The following is a 27,752-nucleotide window of genomic DNA, read 5'->3' as shown; positions in this document are numbered from 1 at the left end:
AAATACTGGCTGATTATGACCAAGATTTAATTTACCCCCAATTTCCTTCCTACTTCTACGGCACATTCCTAAAAAAACACATGGCATTGTATTCTCAGTGCTTAGAAGTATTACTAGCAAATAGTCATACTCCAGCAGCACATACTATAAAAATACCACTGTAATACTTTTCACTACTCATAAGAATTCCATTATATTATAAAATTTTCTCGAGAATATTTCAAAATTATCATCTATAACTGTGTGCATTCATTGATATAAATATAGTTGCTTGAATGCTTATCAACTATGCATGCACATAGTAAACCCCCTATGCCCATATACAGAGAGATAGAACTGTGATACTGCACTGGAACAGCATCATCTATCAACTAAATGGGACAGTAAAGTGCCAAACATACCTTTGGAGATGGGGAAGCCTCTCTTCAAGGTGTCTTCTCTTTCTTTACCTGTCTACCAACAGCATTTAAAGACCAGAAAGGATTCAACTACATTAAGAGAGGTCTGAGACACAGACTTCACTCTCAACTCACAGAAAGGTATGTCCACTTGTTCCAAGGAATTCAAAGCCAAGCTTTCTAGCTACCAAGCCTTAATTATCCCAACTACAGAGATTTCAGACTAGAATTGGACATATTTCTTCATTATGTCTTTTCCTTTTTGAATCTTTACAAGAATATCAAAATAGCAAATGACTAACAAGTGGTAATTATTTAACACATCCCACTTTGTTACTTACTGGCAGCCAGATAAGCAAAGCTGTATCCATTTTAACAGGGGGAAATATACTGTCTACCAAATACCCTATCTATATTCCAATTCTGCATTCAGCCAAGGGAGGACCAATTCTTCCAGGTCCAAAAATACCTTTCCAGCTGCTTTCATCAAAGTTTTCATTTTTCTCCACGGTTTTCAAGACCACAAAGTTACAAGGCGCGGTAGAGGAAATAACCATTTCACCTCCATTAATGCAGTGTAAGGGGTGTCTTTGGCAGGTGTAAACCTCCCAGAGGTCCTCAGGACATGCCTTTGGGAATTACAGAAAGACTCCATCTGCCTACACAGTAGAGAAACCGGTAATTTAGGGTCCCTACACTCTTCTATGTGTCCACCATTTTTAATTATGAGTAATAAAAGGGTCATTTTCTTCCCTGAGCTCTAGGGAAAGCCGAACAGCATGAACATACATTCCTCCTAGAAAAGGATTCATCTTTACAGCATAATATCTGCTGCAGTCCTTTCCTTGTTTTAGATATGAAGGCATTTGCTGCAGCATTGCTGGTTACATCAGGCCCAAGCAGTGGGTGCAAGACAAAATGCACAGGGGTGCTTCAGTAGCCCCTGGCAAAGGAAAAAGTCCTCAAGCCTGCTAGCACAATGGGCCAGATATTGATCCATTGGTTGCATCAGTTTCATGTATTCAGCAACATGACAGATGATAATTTGATCTAATATTTACGGAAAGCTGTGACCAAATAATCCCAGACTTTAGGGCAGGCATTTATAATGCCTGATTTATACACAGATGTGGTGGGGTTGGGTATGTTTCCTTTTGACACAACATTGAACATATGTCCTCATAGTTGGGGTTGTACTTTTCTTCACTTGATGCTTTAAAGGAATCGTTCTGTTACTTTTTTTTAACACTTCATTTATTTCTGGGGTACATTTTTCTAAAGCTGACAGTTCTTATTTAGAAAATTGATCTTCCTAGGTTTAATCAAATATGTGCATTTATCCTTGTGCAAAACGAGGACTGCCTTACGAAGTACCTGATACCAGCCAAATGCACCCTTCCTCTGTGTGTCCATTTTCCCATTTCCCAGGCTGCGGAGCTACACAGCATTAGCAATACTCACCTCATGTCCAGCATATTGATATAAAATGACCCTCTAAGCTTCCTGTCAGCTCTGTTCTCATATTACAAAGCCAATTTAACATGCTTCATGTTCATTACTTAGCAACTGCTCCCTGCTTCTAAGAACCACATCCTTACTGACGCATGCACATCCTGGCACATCCTTCTTAAAACTGGAAACGGATCAGGGATTAAGGGAAGTTATGACTGCATTTTATAAAATCATAAGTGCCATGAAAAAGATTCATAGGAAACAGGAGCCTTCTGTCTCTTCTGAAGAATTAGCAAGCAATCAACGAAATCAACATTGCAGGTCTAGTGCAAACAAAGGAGATGGATCTTTGAAGAACATGAACTTAAACTGAAGAATTTCTTATGGCTGGATGCTGTGCTGCAAAAATTTTAAGCACAAAACAGGCAGCATAAATTGTTTATTTGGGGATGGGGAGGCAGTTCTACAAATGACTATTCAATACAAGCTGAAGAAATCCCAAACTGTGAATTGCTAGAGGCTAAGAGACTACTCTGGGGAAGTATCCTCAGATGCTTGTCTGGTTCTTGTACTCCTCTGTTGGCACGTGCTACAGTGCATTATCAGAAAGACAATCTGATGTCAGGAGGAATTTTAATCTGGTCTGATATGGCCAGTTTTACATTCATATATTGCTTACATTTATTTTGATCACATCAAAGCTAATTTATCATGACTACAAATAGAATTCAACCATTAATGTCATCATAAGCTCCCTTTCTGAGCACAAATACATACAGGAAAGGACTACAAAATTCAGTGAGCCACCATCATGACTCAGTATGTTGCATGTATCGTGAGAAGAGCCTAATTTCATATTTTTATACAAAGGAAAAATAGAGGTTCGTTTTATAGTGACAAAAATTATCATTCATTAGTGAACAAAACTGCATCTAAACCCAAATTTATTTTGATTACAGACAAACCACTCAGACATGTCTGTTGAATGGGAGACAGTCATTAATAAAGAAACAACAAGCAGAGTATTCACTAATACAGTAACATTTAGATATTCAGAGGGGGATGCAAAGGTGCGCAGGGAATATCTATGCATATTACTGGTAGATTTGTGTTTATTGGTAGAGTGTGCACCTGTGTATTTCCAGGCTGATGAGCTGTTAAACAGGCACTCACATCAACTCAGAAGAAATGCTACTGAAGTTTGCACACCTGCTTTCCAAATCAAACCAAATAATATGAAAGGGGCCTGGTTTTCACAAAAATTGCATTGCTTTCATGAAGCTGCATCTCAGTCCAGGAAGCTAAGTGGTACCCCAAAAAGCATGCACATATCCTCCTGCTGGTGGTCATATGAATCACCATGCTAGATACAATGAATTTTTTGTTTCTCACCTTACAAAAGCATTGTCCTCAGGCCGATCTACAGAAGAACATAATTAAATGATATGTCACTGAAAGAAAGGCTATGTCCATTTTCGACCACAGTAATATTTTCTCAAACCACAGGGTTTTGATCATTTCAGAGTGCGCTGGGTTTTTCCTGGTGAGTAAAGCTGTGCTTACTGAATTTAGAACATAGTTTTGCTCAGTCTGAGCTGCAGATTCCCAAGCTGCATAGTTGTGGTTGGATAACTCCTCTGTGGGGTGTTTGGAGTTTCCTGAGTATGGAGGCAAAAAAGAATTAATCTGACTCCAGTGTTTAACTCATTTGCAGGACTCAGATTTCCTTTCTGCAAACATAAAGGGTTTGCAAAGAGTGTGTAAGCTTCCAAGATGTATAGCTATGTGAGTGCTAAAGATAGGGAGCACCATTCTTCTCCCCAGCTTAAATTGCCAAAGCTCTGTGGATTTCAGCTGTATTATTACCAATTCAAATGTGTTCCAAGTCAGAGGAAAGTCAAGAACAATGTGTATTTATGAAAAAAGGCCAACTCTTGTTTGGCTGAAGTTCATAACCCGAAAAGAACCCAGTATTTCCACTATTCTTCAGCCTAAAAGTTGGCTACATTTTTCACTTTCAGCATCTGTTCTGTGGTGCAAGGCATTAATAGCATGGAGGTGGATATATTTACTGATTGTTTATATTTTAATTTTCAAAGGCAGAGGAATGTTTTAATGTTAGATGAAGTTACAGTATGAAAAAAATCAAGTAAATCTAGAAACAAAAGCAGCACTTGAAAAGGGAAGGAAAATACCATGGCTAGGTCTATCTAAGGTGATAGCTAGAGAATAAACATGATTGTATGTGCTGTAAGATTTTCTATGCTAACTTAGCGGTTAAGAAAGATGCTGAGCTACAATTTTTGGGAACAAAGGAACATAGTACTGACCTAATTCCTCTCAATTAGCCAACAGTAAAGTTCAATTCACTTTCAGAGAGTAGAATTATGTTAAGTTAAGCACTTCTGAAAACCCCCAAAAATTTTTGTTTATAAATTTGGCAGGTGTGGTACAAACACCATCGATATGCACACCCTTTTTTCATGCTGATTTATGTGTTTTTAGGGGCAACACATAAAAGCGTGAAGGGATTGCTGGTTTTTTATACGCCCAGGATTACTTGATGTTCTTTCAAGAATGGCTCAAGCTAAGGCATTCTATACTGGCTTGTGAATACACACCTAAAAGCAGGAAAAGGATCATAAGATCATTTTGCATTGGCTACCATACAGTTCTCAGGTAGAAGGATGAATTTTCAAGGCCAGGTAAGACTAGGAAGTCCTTCCATTAATGTCATGTATCTTTGCTATCACCCCAATCCATCACTGTTTGTGCAAAGCTGCTTACTGCTTTAGTCCTGATTGTCTAGGAAGCTCATAGGACACTGTCATCTGCTACTACAGATTTCCTGAAATTTAAAGTTAGCACTTTGCTAGCACATCTGTGATTTGAATCCTGAATTTAGACAATGTTTCCTCTGGAAAAAAAGAAAAAAACAACCCCAAAAAATCTTCCAGGTTTTGAAAGACATATCTTCCTAAGAAATTTGGAGATAAAACCTAATACAAACAAATATTTTAGCATCTTATCAATTCTCTTGCTTTGTCAATCATTATCTTTTAAGGAATGGAAAAATATCCTATATTTACAAAACCTGAACTTAAGGCCCAGCTCCAGCTGGGAAACTATGATTCCCCATTACAAGAGTAAAAGATAGTTTATGCAAAACACAGGTGAGCACGCAAGAGAGGATGAGGACAGTATGACTTTGATAAGTAGCAGCACACGAAACCTGGCACTTCTAGTCAGTGCTTCTGCAGGACACCTTTTGTATGGTTGACTTGGTAAAAGAAATCAAAGGAGAGAGACTCTTGCACATGTCATTTCCAAATCTAAACTGAACTACTTCTTCTTTCTTTCCAGCTGTAATTTTTCATTGTCATTTAACCCAGGATTTTTATCAATTCAGGTCGGTATTGGTCAGCCAGTATGCACTGTGCAAAAGCACACAGAGAGATAGTGCACATTTTAGGCAGAGAAGAGGAGAGCTCACTGGAGAGTGCTCCACACACATACACGAGTTGTGCCAAATGTCTCTGACAACTGTTGCAGCCTCAGCAGCCCACGCCTGCCTGTGCAATTCATTCAGAAACGATGTGGAAGGTGGCCAGCATCAGCACAGCCATGTTCCCAGCTTCTCCTACACTGCTGAGCATGGCAAGGTTTCCAGAGGCACCAGCTCCTGCTCTAGCAGAAGACGAAAACAGCGTTTTACAAATCGCCGATAAAAATACTTGAATTCATAGAACAGTTCGCTGGGGATGGGAGATCTGATAATTAAAGCACAGGAGTAAAACAAAGCCTGAAAATTTCAATATTGAGCTCTAAAACTCCTAGCATCCTGCTTTGGTTTAAAAAGGAAAGATAGATCAGTCAGTAGGGCTGCTAAAAACAAATATTTTCCAAAAACTTCACCAACCAGCATCCTGAAGTTTCATTAGCTAAAATTTGCAGACATGTCAATCATGACTTGGGAAACAGTGTATCATGTGTATAGGCCATATTTCATTTTTTTCTGGATAGCATTCATATTGTTTTCATTAATTTTTAAACTGCAAGAACAAACAAAACTTTTCATTACAAATCTAGATTAAAAACATTGGAAAGAAGGGTTTTCACCAGAATCTTTCCATTTTAAGGATCAGCCCTTTAGAGTGTTGGTGTCTGACAGATGATAAAAAAGGGAAGTAATTTAAAAAGAAGAGAAAATTAAGCTGAAAAGTAAGCAGACAGAATGAACTTATTTGGTCAGCTGACTCATACCAGAGCAATGCTTAAAACCTACGCAAAAGTCTGGAAAATAAATAAAATTCTTCTGTGGGATTTCCTTTTCCTTGGTCCTTAGAGACAATCTGTCTATTTAACTATACAGCAACCAGCTCTCTGTTCCTTTTTATAAGCTCTTGTGCTCGGCTCTCTTCTGTGGGAAACAGCTCCCTTTTATCTTTCACCTAGATGGTGATTACTCCCTGTATTTAAGCTTCTGCATGATGGAGGGATGAGAAAAATATCACACAAGAAGCAAAATCACTTTCCGCAATTCCCTTGAGGAGGAAAGCACATCAGAGCTTACTGGCACAGCCCTTTTTCAGAACCAGTTCCTGCAGTGTACTCTCTGGATGGCAATTACTGCAGCAGAGCAGCCAAGAAATGGTACCTTGGACTTAGGCAACTGCCAGGGCTAATTAAAGATTCCTTCACAGTTCGCACTTTTCACACAGGTCTTGAGGATGTCTAAACGCATTATTCATATGAAAGGAAAACCCAGAGAAGACACACATCATCAAATACATTTTTAATCCTTATAAGAGCATTTGGAATAACAGCAGGATTGAAAATACTTCCTTTGTAAATGCATTTGTTTCAACACTCTTGATGTGCTGCTAGGTATTAAAGAAGCTATTAGGTACTCTGCAAGAACCTACCTTTGCCTGAACTTCCACATTATGCAATCTTACAGCAGACTAGAACTGGAAGTAAAGAATGGTAGAGAGGACCCCAAATATCTGTGAAGGTATAAACTGATTGCACAGCTCAGCGACAGGCTGACACAAGCTTCGTTGCCCAAATTTATTTAGACAGCAGACTTCTATTGGTTTTTCAAGTGATTTAGACTCTTTGCCATCATTAAAACTTACATATAAAGTAGATTAAGAAGTGTCCTCATGAATGTGTAATTCTGGGCAAAGGACTATTACAAATCCCAAGAATAGATGTGGCTACAGATTTTATTAGAACATTGATACATATTTCATGTGTACTAGGCTTCCTTGCCTACTTGTCTGAGCCAACTCCCATATTATTAAGAGTCTCCTTATTAATTTTCCATATTCTGTCTATAACATTTTTCTAGGAAATGCAGGAAAGGAGCATCTGGAAAAAACTAAACTGATAGATAAATCATGCACAAAAACACTGGTTTTTTTCTGCCATGTTTCTGTAGTCTCTAGCATAAAGAGACAACCAAATCAATAATTCCTTTGAGATTATCCAGAGGCATATAAATTGTGCCATTTTTAGTAGGAAAACAAATGCAAAAAAACCACCTGGACTCTATGAGCCTGAACAAGCAAGCACCACATACTCACAAATGGATCTGCATGTCCAAAGGCACGCAGAAAGCACACAGCAAAATAAGCCAGGCCAGCTAGGACAACATCCACCAGCAACTCCACAGCATTAATTCTTCTCAATAAAGGAAATTCTTAATAAATCCTTTTGAAAAAAATGGACAACTTAGATGAACTTAATTGGACACAGGACAGCAGCAGTAGTCAGAACTCCTGCTTCAGTTACCTGTGAGAGAGACATGCTGAAGAAGCCAGGTGACAACACATGCGTGCAAAGAGCCTCGCTCAGCTCTCCTGTGGGTGGGAGGCTCTGTTGGTCCCTGTGCCACCAAGTGGGCAGCTGTCCATGGGCCCATGACACCTAATCTCCTCAGCTGCCACCACTACCTCTGCAGGCACACTACTGCTCTTCCTATCTCTCAGCCAAATCGTCTCCTGCTTGCTTCAAACCAGAACGAAAAGAGAGATTCAGACTTGTTTAATGGCTGGGTTTTTTTCTCTTTGTGGGTTTATGGGGTGCATTAGCCTCGACATAACAAGTTTTCCAATACTGATGGGACTTGGAGCACCAATTCACCAGAGTTTAACCTTCTTCCAGAGGGAGCACTCTGAAACAAAATCAGCCAAAATGGTGTCCAAATGCTATAAAAAAAGAGGGAGGCGGCTGTATTTTAGCATCGATAAAATGAGTATATTTTACTCCAGTATCCACAAGATACTTCTGCTAGCCAACATGGGTGGGGATTCAGTTCTGCTTTTTGTTTTTCAAAGAAGATTCCTGGATTTCTATGAGAAAAATTATATTGTGTTAAAACTGAGAAAGAACCACTCTTTCCGAGCAAGATTTCTCTCCAGGAAAACATCACAGACAATACCGACACTTCAGCATACCTTCCCTCACTACTGAAGAAGGCCAGCACATAGCAAAAGTTAGCCAACACCTTTTTTTACCTTTATTCAAAAACATTCACAGCTGGACTGAGACTTTTGACTTTTTGTGAACACAGGTTACCGTCTGTCTTCTCCCTGGCCTCTACATGGGGCAGTTTCACTGCTTTGCAATGCAGAGCAAGACAGAGGACACTGACACTATGAAAGTACGGTACACAAAAGGTTTAGGAAATTTCTTCAGAGTTAACTATTTTTATTTTGACTTCATTTGAGAGCCAACATTCACCACTAATTAAAGCAGCTCTTGAAACAAAACTGCTCTGGATAAACTTCCAGAAATGCCGGCTAAATTATTGTTCTGCCCCTTTCCTCAAACCTCTTCCGAGCCCTCACTGTTAATTCAGACACTGGCAGGTAACGCTGTCTTTCAGTCCTGTTATGCAACTTGGCTTCCAACATGTGCAAGAACTAACATGTTTCTCCAGATACATTTGCTTTCCCAGGCTCCTGCCTTCTCAGCAATGTGAGGTACTTTGTGTGGAGTCATCTCAACTTCCTTTGAAACCCCATTTTTCTAAATACTTAGATTTTTTCCGAGATAAGAAAAGTCAGTTGTATATTTATCTTGAGCTATCAAACACAATAAAAGGAATCTATCCTGGGATTCCAGGCACCATGGCTTAATAATAAAAATACAGTCAGTCCTATGCAAACAAATGTGTACACACCAGCTGCCTCAAAATCTCACAGAGTAAAAAACTACTCCTACCACAGATTCCCCAGAAAACAAACCAACCAAGGGTCGGTACAGCCCTTCCTACTCTGAAAACATCAGGCTTTGCTTTTAGTCCCTAAATATTGGACAATTCAAATCACAGTGTTTTTATGTTACCTTCTTTTTTCATGTTCCCATGAATACCAGTACTGCAATTGTTCATTGTTCTGAATCATGACAAAATCAAGCACAGATTTATCTTTTAAACCTATCTTTAAATCTATAATTTTAAATCTATAACTGTATAGATTTATATGGATTTAGATTTTATATTGATTTATATAGATTTACTCCTCTCTAGAAATGGCTATTTGATATCAATCATTAGGACAAAACATATCTCCTGTCTTTGGTTTCTTTTTCACAGCTTGACAAATGTATCAAATTGCCTATATTTTAGCCAGGAGATGCTGTATATCTGAGAAATAAAATAGCACAGTCCTTAGTAGAAGTTCACATTCTTCAGCTTGCCATCTTTTACCCATTTGAAGCAAATATTTTTTATCACCATGTGTCAATAAAAACTAAGATCCAATAAAACAGCCTAGCTTGCATTGTGGGGCGCTGTTAAAGAGAAATACATGGATGACATCCGGTTTCTTTCAGGCACAGGGAGTGTAATTCTGTAGAAGGCAAAAGAACCTCATTTACCAGCAACAATTTTTTCTTTGTTAAAAAAAACCCCAAACAACACAATCGGAAACAAAACTATGTTTTTACTATGACATCATTGAAAAACAAAGGTTTAAACCACCAGCATTCCTTTAAGTGGGAATCTTCAAATCTGATGATAATTTATTAGTTGATTTTCCCTTTTTTTTTTATAATTACCTATTTGTTTTCACTGTTTGAGATTCTAGGACAGTATCACTTCTACAGAGACTAAATCAGGCAATATTAGGTGCTTTTTGTGATTCACAGGCAAAGCACTTTTAAAGTACAAAGCAACAGCTATTTTTGCTGGCCAACACAGTCTAGAGCCGAAAGAGACATTATTCCACCTTCAGAAAGGCAACAGCTGGACCACACGATGGTCATTACTATAACCCCTGTCTCCCCTCCAGCCGCTTTGCCTGGGGACAAAGGACAATTCCAAGACCAGAGTGACTGAGCTCACTGTGTTTGCTATGGCTCCTGCAGCGTCTCCGAACAGATGCCAGTCACCTCCAGACAACCTTTAGCAACTATTCTTTCAGCAACCTGCTACACTTCCATTTATGTCCTCAAAATAAAAAAACCTCAACCAACAGGAGAAGCCAAACCTAGGCAGATCAACCAGACTTTCCTTATGTTCAATCACTCCTTCAGAGAAGCCCACCAGCAATGTCAGAAAAGAATAACTTCTCCAAAGCAAAGGAACCAAATGAAAACAACTCCAAGGTGAAGCAAAGACAACTCTTTCACCCAGCAGTTAGCATAAAGGCATTTCCAATACTCTTCCACTTCAGTGCTCTGTCTTACAACTCTCTCCAGAGAGAGGGGCAGAGAGAGAATCAGAGCAGAGCCCGTTACATGAGACACAGCTCTCAAGAGCACTGACAAACCATGGGATGAACAAGGTGCTGGAGCAAAAGAATTAAAGAATCCTTGGAATAAGCAATCCAAAGCCTTACAAAAAACAGGAGCAAAGCAAACCCTTGGAAATTTAACCCAACAGCTGAAATAATCCTGTCATAAAATGGTACTTCTTACCTTTGCCATCTGCGCCTGCACACCATTTGCTTTGAGAGATGCTACTGCTTTCTGTGCTGCTGCGGGACTGTCAAAATCTACAAAACCATAACCTGAAAAATAAACAGACAAACACAGATTTTCAGTATAATCACAGATAAGGAATTTATTTCTAAAAAGAAGGAAAATCTTTCCATTCTCTCACATTGTCTCATAATCTTGCAGTAGCCACTGCCCTCACATCTTATTTGTCATGTCTTTTCTCCTGAACCTAGTGGGGTTTGGGGGAATGCAATGACCTGAAGCTTCAAAGTGCTGGAAGATATGCAGCAGAGAGAGAGAGAGTAGGCAGGCCTTTGTCTGTCCCAACAGATAAAAGGTCCCTGGGAGCTCATGGGACTTTGGTGTTCTGGAGTCCTGCCTCATCTGTTCCGCAAGAGAGGTAGCAGTATGGACCCTCTTGGGATACAAAGCTACAGCTTGCAATGGCTCTTTCACAAGGAAACAGCAGCCCTTTCCCTAACCCTTGAACCCACAGAAGGATTAAGCTTCTGAAGAGGAGGCCAGCAAGTCTCTGTGGCAGGCTGGGGCCATCTGTGCAGGGGCAGGGAGAGCAGCCTTCCAGCAGGTGGGACCAATTCATGGAGAAATCCCAATGTGTGCTCTACAGGCAACTGCCAGATAGCTCTGGAAGATGGTGAGATAGCAAAGTCTCAGCTTTGGTTAAACCACATCCCTTTCATCTCACTGCTCTCCCTGTTGGGTTAAGGCACAGATCCCTGCCAGGAATTGCTTTGGGGTATCATCTGAACAGCAGCTTAGTGAGGTTAGATCTCAGGGATTGGCAAAGGATAATAACTTGCTTTTAAGTGGCTTTCTTACTCCTGGTATTTGCATTAGTTCAGTATATTAATCAGCTAGTCACTTCCTATCTTCTCTTCTTTCCTTTCTGTTTTCTACCAGCAACATTGGTATGTTCAAGCAAGACCAGATTGTTGCTGTTAAGCCCCTACTGGATAGCAACAACTCTGAAAGTATTTTTCTTTTCCTAAAGACATAAAAGAGGAGTAAGAGGGCAAGGAAAGGACTTTTCACAACTTTTAAAGCACTGAGTTCTCTCTGATCTTCAACAGCATTCAAATGTCTTGCTCATAAAGATTTCAACTGAATTAGGAAGATCTAAAAATCTCACCAAGCACCTATTTAGGTAGCTGCATATATATCACAATCCATCTAGGGAAAACCCCTTCATCTTATTAAGCAATTACAGTGCAGGTAGGCATGTGCTGCTCAGACAAGCTGCGGCCAGGGGCCACATCTTTGGCATCTCCCTGGAAAGCCATATGGATGAAACTGAACTGCCTGAAAGCTTTAATAATATTAGCACAAGCATATTTATAGCTTCTTTGCAGACATCTCCATTTACTAGGTCAATACACAGCCTACAGGAGGCAACCACAGATATGATTTCCTGCTGTATCCATTTGTATTTCTTTTCCCAGCCCTTCCTCCTGCTCCTGGGAGATTTCACTGCCATCCTCTCTGCACCAAATCTAGGTATAGGACTATGTGCTTACCATCATCTCGCCCCTCAAATTACAAACATCATTATTATTATTTTGGTAGGCATGCATTACTCAATGCAGGGGTTAGTCTGATCATGAAATAATTTTGTGTACATAGATGTTTGTCTTTCTTGACTTAAATCTCATTTACAAAGTTTTCGGAAAATTAAAAGAAATAAAAAAAGAGAAACAGACAAAATTATTAAAGAAACTGCTGATTTAAAGAGTGTGAAAAGCACTATTTTGTAGCAAAGTCAAGATCTGAACCTTTCTGTTCTTTTCTTTGCTCAGTTTTCTGTTTTGGTTTGTTTGGTTGGGGTTTTTTTTGGGGGGGGAGGATTGAGGAGATTTTTTTTGATAGGGCATTACTACAGATTGAGGGACACTGATAGAGACACTGACAGATCAAGGGACACTGTGATAACAAATCTAATAAACACTAGAGCTTGATCAGCTTGGGGACGTGAGGAATGTTTGACCTTCTCTGATTCCCTCATTTGATTTTCCCTTTTTACTGCAAGCCATTTTTAAATCAGCTTGTTCTACATCACATTTGCCTTTGCAGTGCTATCCAAGCTATCTTCTCACTGCAGAGCAGCAGTAAAGCTGATTGGTGCTTTGAACTAAAAAACATGCTACCATGGAGCAAGATCCCTCTCTGGATTTCTCCAATGCCTTTGCCCTTTGGGAGAGCAACTTCTGGGAAGAAGGAGATACAATTAGATGCAACTTCCATTTTCCTGACAGATCCTGACAAGATGCTAGAGCTGCCAAGTGGGAAATCTGAAATGCCTTGGGAAGTCATGGTATTGCTTGGATCAAATACTGAAAAAAATACTTTTTAGGACAGTGAGGTGGTGTTCTCAAGGGACTCATTTTTTTTAAATTTCTCACCATCTGCATGCTTAACAGCTAGGAGGTAGAAGTGCAAAAGTAAGTTCTAACATTGTAATTAAAAACAGATAATGGAGTTAGATTTTTATATTTAGCATCAGTGTACAGTGCAGACTTCATTTATGAAGTAACAGTAAAGAAAATATTTTTAACATGACTTTCTGGACAGCACAGTAAGTATTCACATCTAAGTTAGTTTTGCTTGTAAATATAAACCAGAATGTGTAAGAATATTCTGGCATTGTATTATAGATATCAGGTATATCTAGCATAATAAATTAATGAAGAGTAACATCAGTCTTTATTATCTAAAACCACAAATATTTTCTAAGCATTTTTTCAGTGGGCACAAGGGGCTATATGACGATGTCAGGGATCCAGTGAGACTCTTCAGAGAAAAGAAACATATCTTTAGTTGCACATTATGCATTCTAGTATTACTACTCCCAGTCTCACTGCAAAGCTGTTCTTTTTCCTTCCCTCAAGCTCATTTCCATTCCCAGTATCTTTTTCTAGCCCTCCCCCTTCCTGACACATCTCTCCACCACACACAAAACATCAGGACAAAATCACTCCATGGCTGAAAACCCGTCCAAAGAACATCAATCTGCTGCAAGGGAAGCCAAGTTCCCAGGCTGTTTCAGCATTCAAGTATCCTTACAGGAACCCTGAAATGCTATATAACAGAAAACCAGGCATGTTGCCTTTTTGTACAGTTTCCCTTCTTCCACGTAGATGTTTATAGTCTATGTTAGTGACCTACACCAGCATATTTCATTTGTTTATAATCTCACTTCATTTTTTGTGTCTCGGCACTGACTAAATAGTGCCAATTTTTCTGTTGGGGTTTTGGGTTTTTGTGTGTTGGGGTTTTTTGTTGTTTTGTATTGTACTTGTCTGGGTGGACAAAGTTTAGCTCCCTATAAAAGCTAAAACTGGGTATTGGAACATCCCCTCCAGTGTTCTCCACAGTGTAAATGAACACCCAAACTCCCTGTGCTGAGTCCTTCCCTCTTGCCCAGGCTGTGGCCAAAGTGGGTTGTGCTCCCCGCCAGCAGAACTGGGCTGCTGTGGCTGCCCCTGGCAGGTGCACTGTGGCTGGGTTTGGCTTCTCTAGCATCTATCCCTGCTCAGATAACTGTTCCCTGGCTCCTCCTGGGAAAATATAGGAAAATGGTTGGAATCATCCCCTGAGAGGAATTCAGATCAGGGTCTGCCAATCAGACGCTGCTCGAAGAAAACATCTACATTTCTTTTTCCTCCTTTAAAAACAAGTGCAAGCCCCACCAGACTGTGCCTCTGCTAGCCTCAAATTCCACAGCTTTTTTTTTTCTTTTCTTTCCTCTGCATTTTTATTGTGTGTTCACTGCCTTGTAAACATTCTGGCCAATGGATTATACATTTTTTCCGCCAGCTTTTATGCAGAACATCATGAAAAACGAACTCAGATTCTAAACCAGGACCTTCAGACTCTGCTCACAAGAATCCACCACCACCACAGGAAACCAAAACCAAAACTATTTCCCCTTTTTTTCCTGAAGCATCCTGACATTTTCCTTTAAGAACTCCAAACACAAATAAGGAAAGCTGTGTTGTCCCCTGCTGCTTTGAAAGATGGGAATTGAACTTATCACAAACATGAGCCCCTCAACTCAAGTGCACTTACACTGAGGGTGACTTTGGTACGCCAATGCTACAAGTACTCCAGGATCCTGAGATTTTTTTTGTAGAATGACATATTACTAGTTAGTTCATGCGAGCACACACACAAAAAACCCAGGACAAGACTATCTAGAATAATTATTAAACCTTTTCTTTAAGAAATACAATGCCCGCAATTTTGTATTGGCCTGATGCCATTAGGGCTAAATAATTAAATTTAAGAAATAAAGCCAGTGCAGGTTTTTTTTTACCTGTGGGGGAAAGAAAACAGTTAAGCATCAGCAAACTCAAGTTTATAGCTAGCTGCAATAACTGCTACCCAAATACACTGGCAGACACTAAACATCTCCGTCTCCTATAACCTAAATGGCTGGGGGCCTCCCGGTCTCAGTTTCTCAGTTCCATAATTAAGCTTGGCAGCAGGTTCAAATGAATTAAAACTGAATGTCACTATTTCCTCAACAAATCCCTCATCCTTGTTTTTTCTTACTTGTCAGGAGAAGACCAGCAGAACAGCAATTAGTGGTAAGCAGTGCAGTGAAAAAGAACCAAGTATACACTAATTAGGTCACTCGCCAAACACGTTCATTTCATTGGCAGATTTAATCAATGTTTTCCTGAAATGTCTTAAATCTCCTATGCTAATTTAAAGTTTTGTTATTGTTGTTACTTTAAACACAGATGGGATGCCTGGAGATTTTCAATTGCTTTCCACAAATCCATTTCAAAATAACAACCCCTCATATACTATATCATCAAAATTTCGGCACAGGTTTTAGCAAATGGCCTCTAATTTTATGCCAACATTTTTGTGCCTGCAAATACCTATGGGTACAATTTTGTGGATTTAAGTAATTGCAGGTGTGTTGAGCTCTTAGCCATCAAACTCTGAATTGCCCTGACTGATCGGGTACTTAGGGGTAATGCCAAATAATTTAAGGGACTGCCTCCAACTTGGGATTCCCAGAATTGTCATGAAGTGCTGGAGGGTGGCACAGAGCAAAGGTGAGCTCCCACTAGCACACAGGGGCTTGACACTTCACCTCCAGGGAGCTCCGCTGGTGTAGCGACAGGAATGAGGGTCTTGCTGCCTTTTTGCAGAATTAAGGCAGCTCCTCAATGCCTGCTGAAAGTGCCACTAGCTTCTCAAAATGAATGGGAACAGAGGTTTCCGACTAGCCTGGACCCTTGGTTCCCCAATTAGTGTTTAAAGCTAGCACACCAAGGTGCTTTTTTTGCATGGAAGACGCTCCGTCGGCAGTCGTCACTGCTGACGCCATCGGAAAGGGAGCTGTCACGGCTGCTGAACTAATCTGCACCACACCAGCCTGCTCTGCCATCCTTCCTGTCCTCGCTGCACACCCTCGGGTCCTCACAGTGGCTCCATCCTTCCTGCTGGCACTGCCCCCGGAACCAGCTCCCCCACAGCCCCAAAACAGGCAGCATGCAGCCAAGCCACAGCTCTGCAGCCACCTGATGACCCAGGGTCAAAATAAAAGAGAAAAAGAAAGCCAAAAAGCAGGAAAAGTGTGGTTTCCCAGAAGTGAGGAGTGGAGCGCCTTGGTACACTGCTGAGCTGGAGCTCTGCAAAGGCAGGAACCTCTGGTGAGGGGCTGAGAAAGGAGAAGCCATGACAAAAGAGGGAAGATAAGCTGGGGATGGTGAGCTCTCAGCCTCACCCTGACACAAGGCCAAACTCCACATCTGACCTCTGACCAGGTGCTGCTTTAAATCACTTGAACTCAAGTCAGACAGTACTCTCTGTTTTCTGGCTCCCACACAAGCACACAAACACAGACCAGAGACAGGAGACCTGACCCACCCAGCCAGGAGACTGGCACGGCGTCTGGGCGTTAAGTCAACCAGTGTTCCTGGGTCATTTATCTTTAAAGCACCTAAACATACTGATGGGCAGCTCACACAGACTGAGGAGCTCTTCTGGTCCCACTGATGTCAACAAACTCATTTTATCACAAGAGTTAATGTTCGGTTTCTGTAAGTTAACATCTTTGCTTCTTTCCTGACAGATGGAAAAGGCTGACTGTCCCAGGCAGTCTTCACTCCCGCCAGGCCCTCTGTACCAGAAACTGGTTTGGGCATTTAAGGGAAGTTGTGGTGAAGGAAGAACTCCAGCTCTGACATTTGCCCACCTTGGAGAGCCTGACTTAGCACAATGACTCCTTTTGGCAGCATAAAATTTGTGTAAATTTTGCATAATATTACATAATAGGGGAGAAACTTTTTATAGATGAACACAAATTTGCTCATATTAAATTACAGTTCCATTATACCTTAACTTTTTTTCTAGGTCTGATGGACCAGACCATTTGGAACTCTGCTTCCCACCAGCACACAATTCCTTTTTAATGTAAGCAAGTTCCCAGTTCTTGTTTCTGACCATCTAGAATAAAACAGATGAGATCTGAAATCCAAAACAGAGAAGACTTGAGCATAATCCTATAGGTTGGGTCTTCAAGGGGTGTAGAGGTTATTTGGACAAAAAGGAGGATAGAGTAATTTTAAGAGAGTGTTTGCTTTTTTAATCAATATTTCTGTTGATGTTACTTAGAGATTGGAAATTAAAAAACACTCCCAAAAGGAGAAGAGATGAGGGACAGGAATACCAGCCTAGGGAAGAGGCAGTAGTCAAAATTACTTGATGAATAAGGAAACTATGAAAAAGTATACATTTATCATGAATACCTTATTTTAACTTTATGATATCACCTCCACACCTATCTGTACATATATATACATAAATTTGAAGACAGAAGCACAAAGTTTTGACACAAACACTAGTATAAAAACACAACTAAGTAAATATATAATAATCAGAGAGATGTTTCTCCTTCATGCTTAGATGAAACCAGTAGGATTTCACATAAACCTAAATAAATTTGAGTTCTAAAGTTCACTTTTGTCCAGCACTTATTCAGAGCATCTCTGAAAAGGCATCTCTGAAATTCATTCTGACAATCAGGTAGTCCGCAAAAAAAGTGATTATCTAGTAATTTACTATGCAATTTTGAGACATTGTTTTATGCTCAGATAAAGAATCAAATTAAAGTTTTATAAGCCTTGGAAAATTAGAGTTAGCAAGCAAAGAGGTTGAATCACCCTTGAACACAAAATTACTGAAAACAGCTTTTTCTTTCATTGTTCAAATTGTGCTAAAATATTCCTATAGCTCCAGATGCTCAGAGTAATAGTAAAATAGTCTACATTATTACTATTTTTAAACATATACTTTATAAAAATGTTCTCAGTGGCTAGAAAGTGGTGAATCATCACCTTTTAATTAAAACAGCTAATATATAGTTAGAAAAATAATTGGAAATGCAGAGTTTTAAATGCAAGAAGGAAAAGATAGTCCCTTCATTTCAGATCACTCCCCAGAGATGCACCTACATTGTTAAGTATGCATATATAGCTGATTTTTTTTTGTTGTTTGCTTTAGCCTGATATGGAAATACAGCACAAAACTGTCACTTTGATTATGTTCCTGCAGTGATTTCTTTTGCCTCTTGCATTATTTGAATCCCCTTTATAACAAGAGAACTGGAGAAAAACAGCACTGAAGGTAACTAGCAGAATTTTTAGAGATCTGTTTGGAAACACATTCTTAATTCGAACATTCAATTACTTTGATTTAACCAGAGCATATATGAATTCAGGGTATTATTAATTGCATTGAGTAATTAATGATAATATTTTCATGCAAAATGGAAGTATGGAACTCATTATAATCTTTTAATGTATTTTAAGCTGCTTCTAATTTTTTTCAATCTTCTATCAGTATGGGTAACAGCACAAAGAAACCTACAAAATTTTGTTATGTGGGAAAGAAGTACTTATACAATAAGTACGTAACTATGTGTATATGTATATTCATGTCTGTTTTTCTGGAAGTTCATGCTTCCAAAAACTTAGTATCTGAAGGAGCAGAAGCAGATCTCAAAACTGACAAAAGCTCTTTGTGAAAGATGGTTGCAATAACAACAGTGAGGGGGAGAGACATAAGAAGTTATGAATTTAGCAAATATACCTATCAAGAAAACAGAATTGCACTTGACTACCCTCTTTTAACATACACAGTGCATTCCTGGCAATTCAGAACCCCAAGGACTGACAAACTGAAAAAAATTCTGGAAAGAGCACAAATATAGGCATAAAAATCCAGATTTTGCAAATGGCAGAACTCTATTTGTTTATCCCTAACAATATGACAAATTTTGGGAGCCTTAAAAGTGAACCTACATGTGAGTGAATACTTATGGGTAACCCTAATTGTAGCACATGACTAGCACAGAGAGATCTCAGACTTTCTGAGGACCTGTCAAAGAATGAAAATCTTAGTGAAAATAAACTGAGAGGAAAGTTGAGAAATATTTCCTGGTATTTGCTAACAGCGTGAACTTGGATTAATCACACAAAACCAATGATGGAAAATTCATTGATCAAGTTACTAAATATGGAATGAATAAAGAAGAGAACATATTGTAAATCTTGCAATGGCAGAAGGACAAGAGATAAACACACTTTTCCATCTTTAACTTTTTAAGTTAATCTCTCTGCAAGTCCCATTGATTCACTGTCAAAATCCAAAATGAAGATTAACTCTATTTTTAAATACAGGGGTAGTTCACATCTACAACTGCCATATAAACTAATGTATGATTCAGCATTACAGTTATTTACTACCATAATATTTTATCAATATATTAGTTGTAGAATGTAATCATTGAGATTATTTCCATTAAATTGGTTAAGCATGAGACATTCATTGTGGCTCCGCAGATGACCTAAATTTCACACTTGAAGCAGTGATTGAAGAAAGCAGAATGTTCTCCCAAAAAACAAGTACTCCGAGAGCAATGCTTAGTTACATATTTACATAAAAGGGAGGGAAGGATACAATAGCTGTTTCTTTCCTTGACTGGAGAAACACTCACAAGTGATAATATTTTGCAATACCCAGAACAAAAGAGCCAGAATTTGCAGTTTCAGATTTAGATCACCTACTTTGAGATACAGAGTTATGGTATCAATTAATAGCTTCACTGAAAAACTTGAAAGGAACCTTTACACCCAAGATTGAAAAAGGGTTCACTTTTTAAACCACTATTTTTCATATTCACTTTCCTATGAGTACAGCGATGTCCAGATGCTGAAGTTTCAAAATACCACAAGAAAGACTATTTTCTTGGTATTTCCAGACAGCAGAAAATACTGACACTCTCATGAGAAAGTCTGTTCTTCTGAGGTTTCATGCTCAGTTATGCAGACTCCAGAGCTTTACTTAGCTTGGATAATGTTTGGGTAAGATATGAAACCAAATCTCTTGAGATTTGTCCATCACTTATTTTAGACCTGAGTGACTTGAGTAAAAAACCTGGTGTAGAGAAACAGTTCAGAAAAACATCATTTAGCCATTACTTCTGAAAGCTCCCAGTGCCTGTGCAAGACAACCAATTTTCTCTTTTAAATACTGGACCTCAGTTTACCCAGAGGTAAGCTACTTACCCACCAGCTGTTCACCAAAAGGGCACATAACCTGAGAAACTATGAAACTCATTCCAACTCCCCTGGACTAGTTAGAAACAAGCATTTATACTGTCATGAATCTCTTGGGGCTGGTATCTGGCATGGTGCTCCAGCAGGCATTTATGGACAGACAAAACAGAATCAATGGGGGCTTTACTTCCAGTGTGCCCTACCTATGGAAGACAGCAGTGAAATATTGGGAGGGGGGAAATGAAATTTCTTCAGCAGTCAACTCTTCCAGCACTCATATTAAACAATGATACTATTCTAGGAGGCAAAGGAGGATATTTCATTTTCACCCAGGGCTCTTTGTCAGAAATAAAATGCTCCACTCTCTTCCTCCCAACCCTGGATTGCTCAGCAATCTCAGCATTAAGTAACTGCAAATCCCTGCAAGTAGGAAGAAACAATCTGGCAAGAGAAGATGCATTTGGTGATCACACTGTGATTACTGTACTTTATTAAAAATAATTTTCTTTTCAGTATGTTTTGACAAGAAAATAGAAAGCATCTTGTGCAGGCTTCAGGAAATATTAAAATAACCCAAGGTGATGAACATGTTATTATCCAGTCTGTTCCAGAGGGAGGATGCTCAAGTACTGAAATGGTTTTCATTTCAAATACACATTCATTTTCAAGACACCGCACTTGAAAAATTGGACTGTATATTTGTCATACAGTAAGCAGTGATAAAGAGCACAGCAATTTATGTTCTTTATGCAAACCACTTGTAATTCAGAAAACAACTATCGTTTCTAAAAGGCAGAAAAGTGATAACACTTTCCCTAGAAAGTGAAATCTTTTTCATGCCAGTTGGCCAACTCTGGCATGTCAACCTTTGCTGTGATAAACATTTTGGATAACATGCAAAGAGCTCTTGTTCCAACCCATCAACACTCATGATGTCTTGAAGCTTTAGGCAGAGACAAGCAATACCTTCTGAATATTTCATAATTCTAAGAAAAGGATCGTGATAGCACCATGACCATAACGCTAAAATACAGCCTTTGAGCAAGGGGTCAATATGCTTTCAAGAAATGACTCGTGGTAACAACCAGCATTTCACCTGTGCTATGGAGGAGAAGTACAGTAGGGATGGGCAGCACAGGGCAGGATAACCTACAACACACAGGTCAGAATAAAATCTGTGTTAAAGGCACAGCGAACATTTATTGCCCGATGATTTTGGACTTCAACAGTATTCCAGACAATCAGAATTTAAGTATCCTTATAGTTTTATAGCTATATTGTCCAGGATGTTCTTTTGTGGTTCAATCCCAGTTGCACCTTCTGAGCCTTCTGAGTCTTTTTTTTTTCATGTATCTACCACATTTATCTGTAGCCTGAAGTTCAAAAATACTATTATTACAGTAGCCAGAAATGGCTATTGGTTTTCCAGGCTGAGATAGGAGGAAAAAAAAAAAAAGAAAGGAGAAGAAATCACATCAGAAAATATTTTTTCAAGCTCTCTAATCCATTTTTTTTCAGATTTGAGATAGTTCTGCAATCTAGCTAAGTAGAAGACATGGATAAAGTGGGTGAAATGCTGGCTTTTAATCAGTTCTGAATTTCAGAACTAGCAGAAGTTTCCTATCACTGTAAATCACATATCTCTAATACAAGAAAAAGAATCAAGTGAATAATATAACATTTTAATCTGAAGTAAACACATTCCTTCCTATCTTGAATTTGAGGTAGCTCTGTAGTGCCAGCTTGTGTGTAACATTCCCTGCAGAACATGGGGGTCACACCCCACAAAGGTCTGATGAAAATGCTCAGTGAAGCCCATGCTGAAGACATCTGGATGATAACTGTGAGACATCAGGAGGTCAAACCAGCAGAAGGACAATCCCCTGTGTACAAATGCCAATAGGTAGGAAGCTTCTTGCACACTGAAATTCATGGCCACAACAAATCTTCACAGAGCTTGCAGAGAGCAAAGGCACAAATACAGGATTGGAAGACACATCCAGTCTTTCTGGAATGTGTGTGATGAAAACCCAACATTAGATAACAACATAGGGTTACACCAGTGACTTACATAATTATTTTAAGATTACCCTTTACTTACTGGAAGGATCTCACCTCATACATCCTTGTACCATATATGCTGCCTTCACAACTGTGTCCATTTTTGGCTTGGGCACTTACAAGATCATCTGATACTTCCCCTATAGATAACCTTCCAACTTTCCATTCAGAGTCTCTTCTATTACTTGCTAAGTAAATGATTTTATGCTTGGATTTGGTCTCTGTTTCTCAAAATCCAGTCTTCAGGATCATCTAATTACCTTTCTGTATAATTGCCTAATGCCTCCCAACTTTGTGTAACAAGCAGGTATTGAAGGAATATTGGCAGCACTATCATCAAAGAAGACATAAGAAATCTGGTATATGCCTTGGAAGGAGGGGGTAGATGGACATTGCTGATGATGGCGATTGCTGTGTCCTATGCTGAATTCAGATCATAAGAGTATCAGCAAGGACTATGTTCAGTAGCTCTCCCTAAATGCTCAGGTATCCTCTGAACATGAAGCTGTTTAGTTTAGTGTGTCTAGAGACCCTTAAGGATTTAACTGAAAAGCAAACTCATTGATACATATTGCCAGTGAAAGGCCAAATATAAAGTGGAAAACAACTTTCACCACATGAAGACAGTTTAAGGTATGAATTTCATAGAAGGTAACTGTGAGGAGGGGGCGTTATATGCTAAAATATATGCTAAAATATTCTTTTAAAAAATGGAAGTGAGGACAATTCAGATATAATCATATTGTTATTAATGAGGGATATTTTATTATTAAAAACATCACAGTTTTCATTAATTATACAGAAAATTACTGAGATGCCCAGGTCTGCAATAGGATCTGAGTTTGCAGAGTGTGGTTGTGCATCAGCTGAGTACATCAAATAAACAAAAATGAAGGAGGAAGCAGCAAGGAATTTTGCCGGGACACACAAGCCCAGCAAACATATTTTGCCTAGGGAGCCAAAAAAAAGACATTTGAAATGCCCAGCAGGATCCTCATACACCACATTAAAGAAATAAAGAACCAGCAACCTAAAACTGTTTCACAGTCTTTCAAGAAACGGTGCAGAATCTCAGGCAGTTGTGTGTGTGTGTTCTTGGTCAGTCACTTGGCCTCATTTGCTGTAGCAGGCGAGACAGAGAATCGACACAGGCACTGCAGCGCATCTCTCCCACAGACGCCAAATACATGTTGGTGTTGTCAATGCAGAGATATGTAAATGTTTTGAGCCTGAATGTCTGCTTCCTGTCAACAGCAAGAATTAGCCAGACAAATATCCGGCAGGCACAGTTGTGCTTTCTTAAGAGTATAAATGTTGTACTACAAAATTTGCAGGCTGCTGGTGTTATCACTGGCCTGTAGCTCTCAAAGCTGTTTTTGTGACCAAATGTAAAGGAAAGCAAATTCCCACACCACCACCAGACCCTGAAAGCAGTGAGGTGTGTGTGGAGGAAGATGATGGGGTACTAGCTGGCTGAAAAAACGAGCACAGAGTTACTCAGGGCCCATGACCAAAAGGGTGCCCACAAAAGGAAACCCATCTCATTTGCATAACACAGAAATGGCAGCCTTGGCAGCAACATGCTACTCTACCCTTACACCTTCCTAGGAACCATTTTGTATTTCTGGGGCAGACCTGGGACTCTTCCTTCCAGAGGTGACACAAGCAGGTGGTGCATCAATCAGAAGATGGCATGTCCCTGTATTTCTGTATATAATACAATCAGAAGATGTTGTGCTAGGTATTTCTATTACATTGATATTGTGCTATATGACCCTAAGAGCAAGTATACTTTTCACTGCTAAAGGGCAATGGCAGGGGGTAACATGGACCTAAGGTGCAAATTTCCTTACACACCAGGCTTGGAGCTTTTGAAAGAAATGGGGATTGCCACTCCCATCTAGTCATGGGGCACGGGAGCTTCATGCTTCCTAATGCTGTCTCCTGCACTGGAAGACAATATAAGGTTTCAGTAATAGACAGGGAAGACAATTGGAAAGAGAAAAGCTCCCTAGTTTTCTAGAAATCATACCATTGCAACATTTCATTTTATTACTTTCTTTTATTTTTTTCTTCCCAGATGGTTGGGACAAACACAGCACATGAAAAAAAGAGGAGCCTTTCCTTGCTTTTATCTAGAAACAAGCAGATGGAGCAGATGAAGAATCTCATATAAAACATGATGGTGTGACATGATGGGAGACAGACTACAGTATTAGGCAGCCTTTCCCTCCCTTAGTCTATACTACATCTAATTAGCATGCCCATTTCACCTTCCCATCAGGGATTTTGTCACTAAGGAAGTCTGCATTTATTGTATCAAGGCGTTATTGTCCTGGCTAATAAAAGGTAAGATCTTTCAAAAAAAAAAAAAAAGAAAGAAAGAAAGTCCATCAAATCCCGTGATTCCAATCAGAACGCACATATGTGGAACAAGTGCATTGCACTTGTTTAATGGGCAACCAACAAAATCAAGCTTCCCTCAGGAAAAGTCAGAATTTTAGTGTATGCTAGGAAAACTAAGAAAAAAGTCAGCTTCCAACCAAAAAATAAACTCCACATTTAATAGCTTAAAATGAAGCCACTGAAGACTAAACATCTGGACTTTTTGGATATTATCCCAGATACTGCGTGTAGCACTGAAGCTCTTCATCATGGTATCCTCTTAAGAATTTGAATAAGATTATTCCCCCAGTATATGTTGTTTCTCTGCAGAACATCACAAAAGCATCCATGTTGCAATAAGATCTTGGGGTAAGGTCTGTTCTTCCCTATGTGTGTGGAGATCATACAGAACCATAGCACTCTGGATTTCTTTGGGTTTTCCAGTACTTTACATAAAATTAATCACCCATCTGCAGCAGTGGCAACAGCAACAACCCATGTGTACTGCAAAACAAGTCAGTTAGAGGGGGATTATCAGAAACACTCTAATAAATCAACAGCATTTCTATAACTGCCACTGGGAGTCAGTGGGATTTTCTGTTCCTGAAATGCAACAGGCACATCCACAGTGCATCTCACCAGCAACCATCAAAGACCTTCCCACCAGCATTGAACAAAGCAGTGTTGCCCACATGGCAAAGAGCAGTGCATTAACAGTGTGGTCCTCCCAGAATATTTAGAACTGTTTCTCATCAAGTATAAAAAGAACTAGCAGAGCACCACTGTGTCATTGGTTTCAGTACCAGTTTGGACAGGTCTATTCCGTACAGCACTGCACTTTTGAAAACCCCAGCTCCTGAAAAACTTGTTTTAAGATCTCCACTGGTTCCCTCTACCAGGCTGTGCTGAGATGCAGCCCAGATTTACTGGGACTGCTGAACAAAATTCTGTAGCTGGTTCTATGCAGAACGTCAGACTGCGCAGCGCATACATTTAAGCTCTGTGAACTTCTGAGAAAGAGTGTGTGGAACATGGCCACTGGAAAGCAACTGAACCAGCACAACATTTCATAAGCCAGAGGCACACTGATTACAACTACAGCCAAACTACACAGTGTGAGAGAGCCACACAAAAGACGAAAGTATTGGATAAGGCTGAAACAGAATTAGCCTTAATAGACAGTGCCTCCCTAGGGCTTTTATGCTCACAGCCAAGCAAAACGGTTCTGCACAGGAAGACAAGAACTGCAGACTTCTGGCAAGGGTCTTGAGACATAAACAGTATGAGAGACTTGTTCCCATAGTGGAACAAAGAGGTGAAGCAGACCCCCTTGAAACAAACAACTCCTGGCCATCATACCATCCAAACAAGAACCAATAAAATAGTTTCATTTAAGATTTCCCTGTATTTTTAAATAAATAAAGTAGAAAATATTATTTTTAAAAGTTGCTAGCTTTTTTTTTTTATTGACCCTCCTCTACTTCCTCTAGCAAATGACACAACCATATTCTCCCTTTTTTTTAGAGATACACTGGTATTAGGAAACTCTGTTGTGGGCTCTCTTTTACTTTCTTTTTTTTTTTTTCCAGACAGCCTTGTCCATTTTCTTTCCAGTCCTGAGATGATCACTCCTGTTCTTCATTTCCCTCCTCTCCCTGCTCTTCTAAGGCAACTTAAAAAAAGAAAGACTCACGCATAGGCTAGAAAGATGGCTTGATTAATGACTTTTCCACTCCTGTAAGTAATTTCAAAGGAATCATTCTATCCAGGGATTACAACAGGGAAGATGTTTCCATAAACCCTTGTATGCTTCCTGCAAATACATAAGCATTCCAGTGCAGGCAAGGATAGAGTGAAGACCTCATTCTCTAGCAATGCAATTCTTTTCCATTTCTGTTTGCTTTTTTCCCCCATACTTTCTATTTTCACCACACTTCCTATGTTTTTATCTTTCCTTTACTGCTTTTTATGTATTTCTGTCATTTTATTCCATCATCTCCTCTTTCCTAGCCTGTTTTTCTAGCTTCTCCAGCCCCCAATTTCCTTTGTCTGCTAATTTCAGCAATTAAGATGTAAACAGTAGTTTTCAAAAAAAGCCAAAAAACAAAAAACAAAAAAACCAAAAAAGCAACCCACCAAAATAACCTCCAAATAAACAAAAACCAACCAAGCAACCAAACAACCCCTCAAAAAAACACACACACAAAAAACCAAAACCCCACACCAACCGAACTCAGCTTTTAAAGTTGAAATGGGAAAACAGGACTTTGAATAAAGGTGAAAAGTAAGCACAAAGGTCTGTTTTGAAATGATAATGCAACAAAGGAACCAAGTAGGGGAAAAATAAAGTTAAAAAGTAGCCCACGTTTTCACTTGGAATTCAAGCTTTCTTTTAGTTAAAGAAAAAAAAGTTCTTGTCCAATATGTTTCTGTACTCACTGATTTTATCCATAATGGGGAGTAGATTTGCCAAAATATGAGAGTCTTACTAGTAATGAGGCTTTTAGACAGTGAAAATGCCAGAGTTTCTAGATAAATCAGAAACAGAAAGTACTAAGTATTTAAATGGAAAATTTCTCTCATGAAGGACTGCCTGTATCTCAAACAAAAGCCCTGTATCTCAAACAAAACTAGTCCCACAAAGTGCTGTACTTACATTTTTAATACTCTGCCATGTTAATCAACTTGCTAAGATTCGGTCTAGCTGCCTCAGGAATGGCTTTGTTATCCACACCCTACAATACACAGGACACCTTGGTCCTAGCTGAAAGGCAAAGGGCACAGAACAGAGAACTCAAAACCTTCTTTTGATAGATGCTGCAGTCTGAGGTTGCAGCACATTTCTAGGGCAGTTTGAGAAAGCCAGTTCTCTGCTGCTGTCACAGCCTTTGGCTGCCTGCTGCAGGGATTCCCT

At 39.4% G+C, this 27,752-nt stretch overlaps 1 protein-coding gene across 9 annotated transcripts in view; it reads right to left on the bottom strand.

Moving 5' to 3' along the window:
* Positions 1-27,752, bottom strand: part of RBMS3 (RNA binding motif single stranded interacting protein 3) — a 713,047-nt gene that overhangs the window by 251,954 nt on the left and 433,341 nt on the right. For all 9 annotated transcript variants that reach the window (XM_085051163.1, XM_085051162.1, XM_085051159.1 and 6 more), the window contains one exon: positions 10,779-10,870. In XM_085051163.1, the coding sequence (XP_084907289.1) occupies positions 10,779-10,870 (92 nt within the window). The remainder of the gene's footprint in view (positions 1-10,778; positions 10,871-27,752) is intronic.

The sequence above is a fragment of the Lichenostomus cassidix genome, chromosome 2 (genome assembly GCF_008360975.1).
Source record: "Lichenostomus cassidix isolate B80296 chromosome 2, HeHo_3.0, whole genome shotgun sequence".
Taxonomy (NCBI): Eukaryota; Metazoa; Chordata; class Aves; order Passeriformes; family Meliphagidae; genus Lichenostomus; species Lichenostomus cassidix.
The sequence above is the reverse complement of the archived record's forward strand: the minus strand, read 5'-3'. Positions and strand labels throughout refer to the sequence as shown.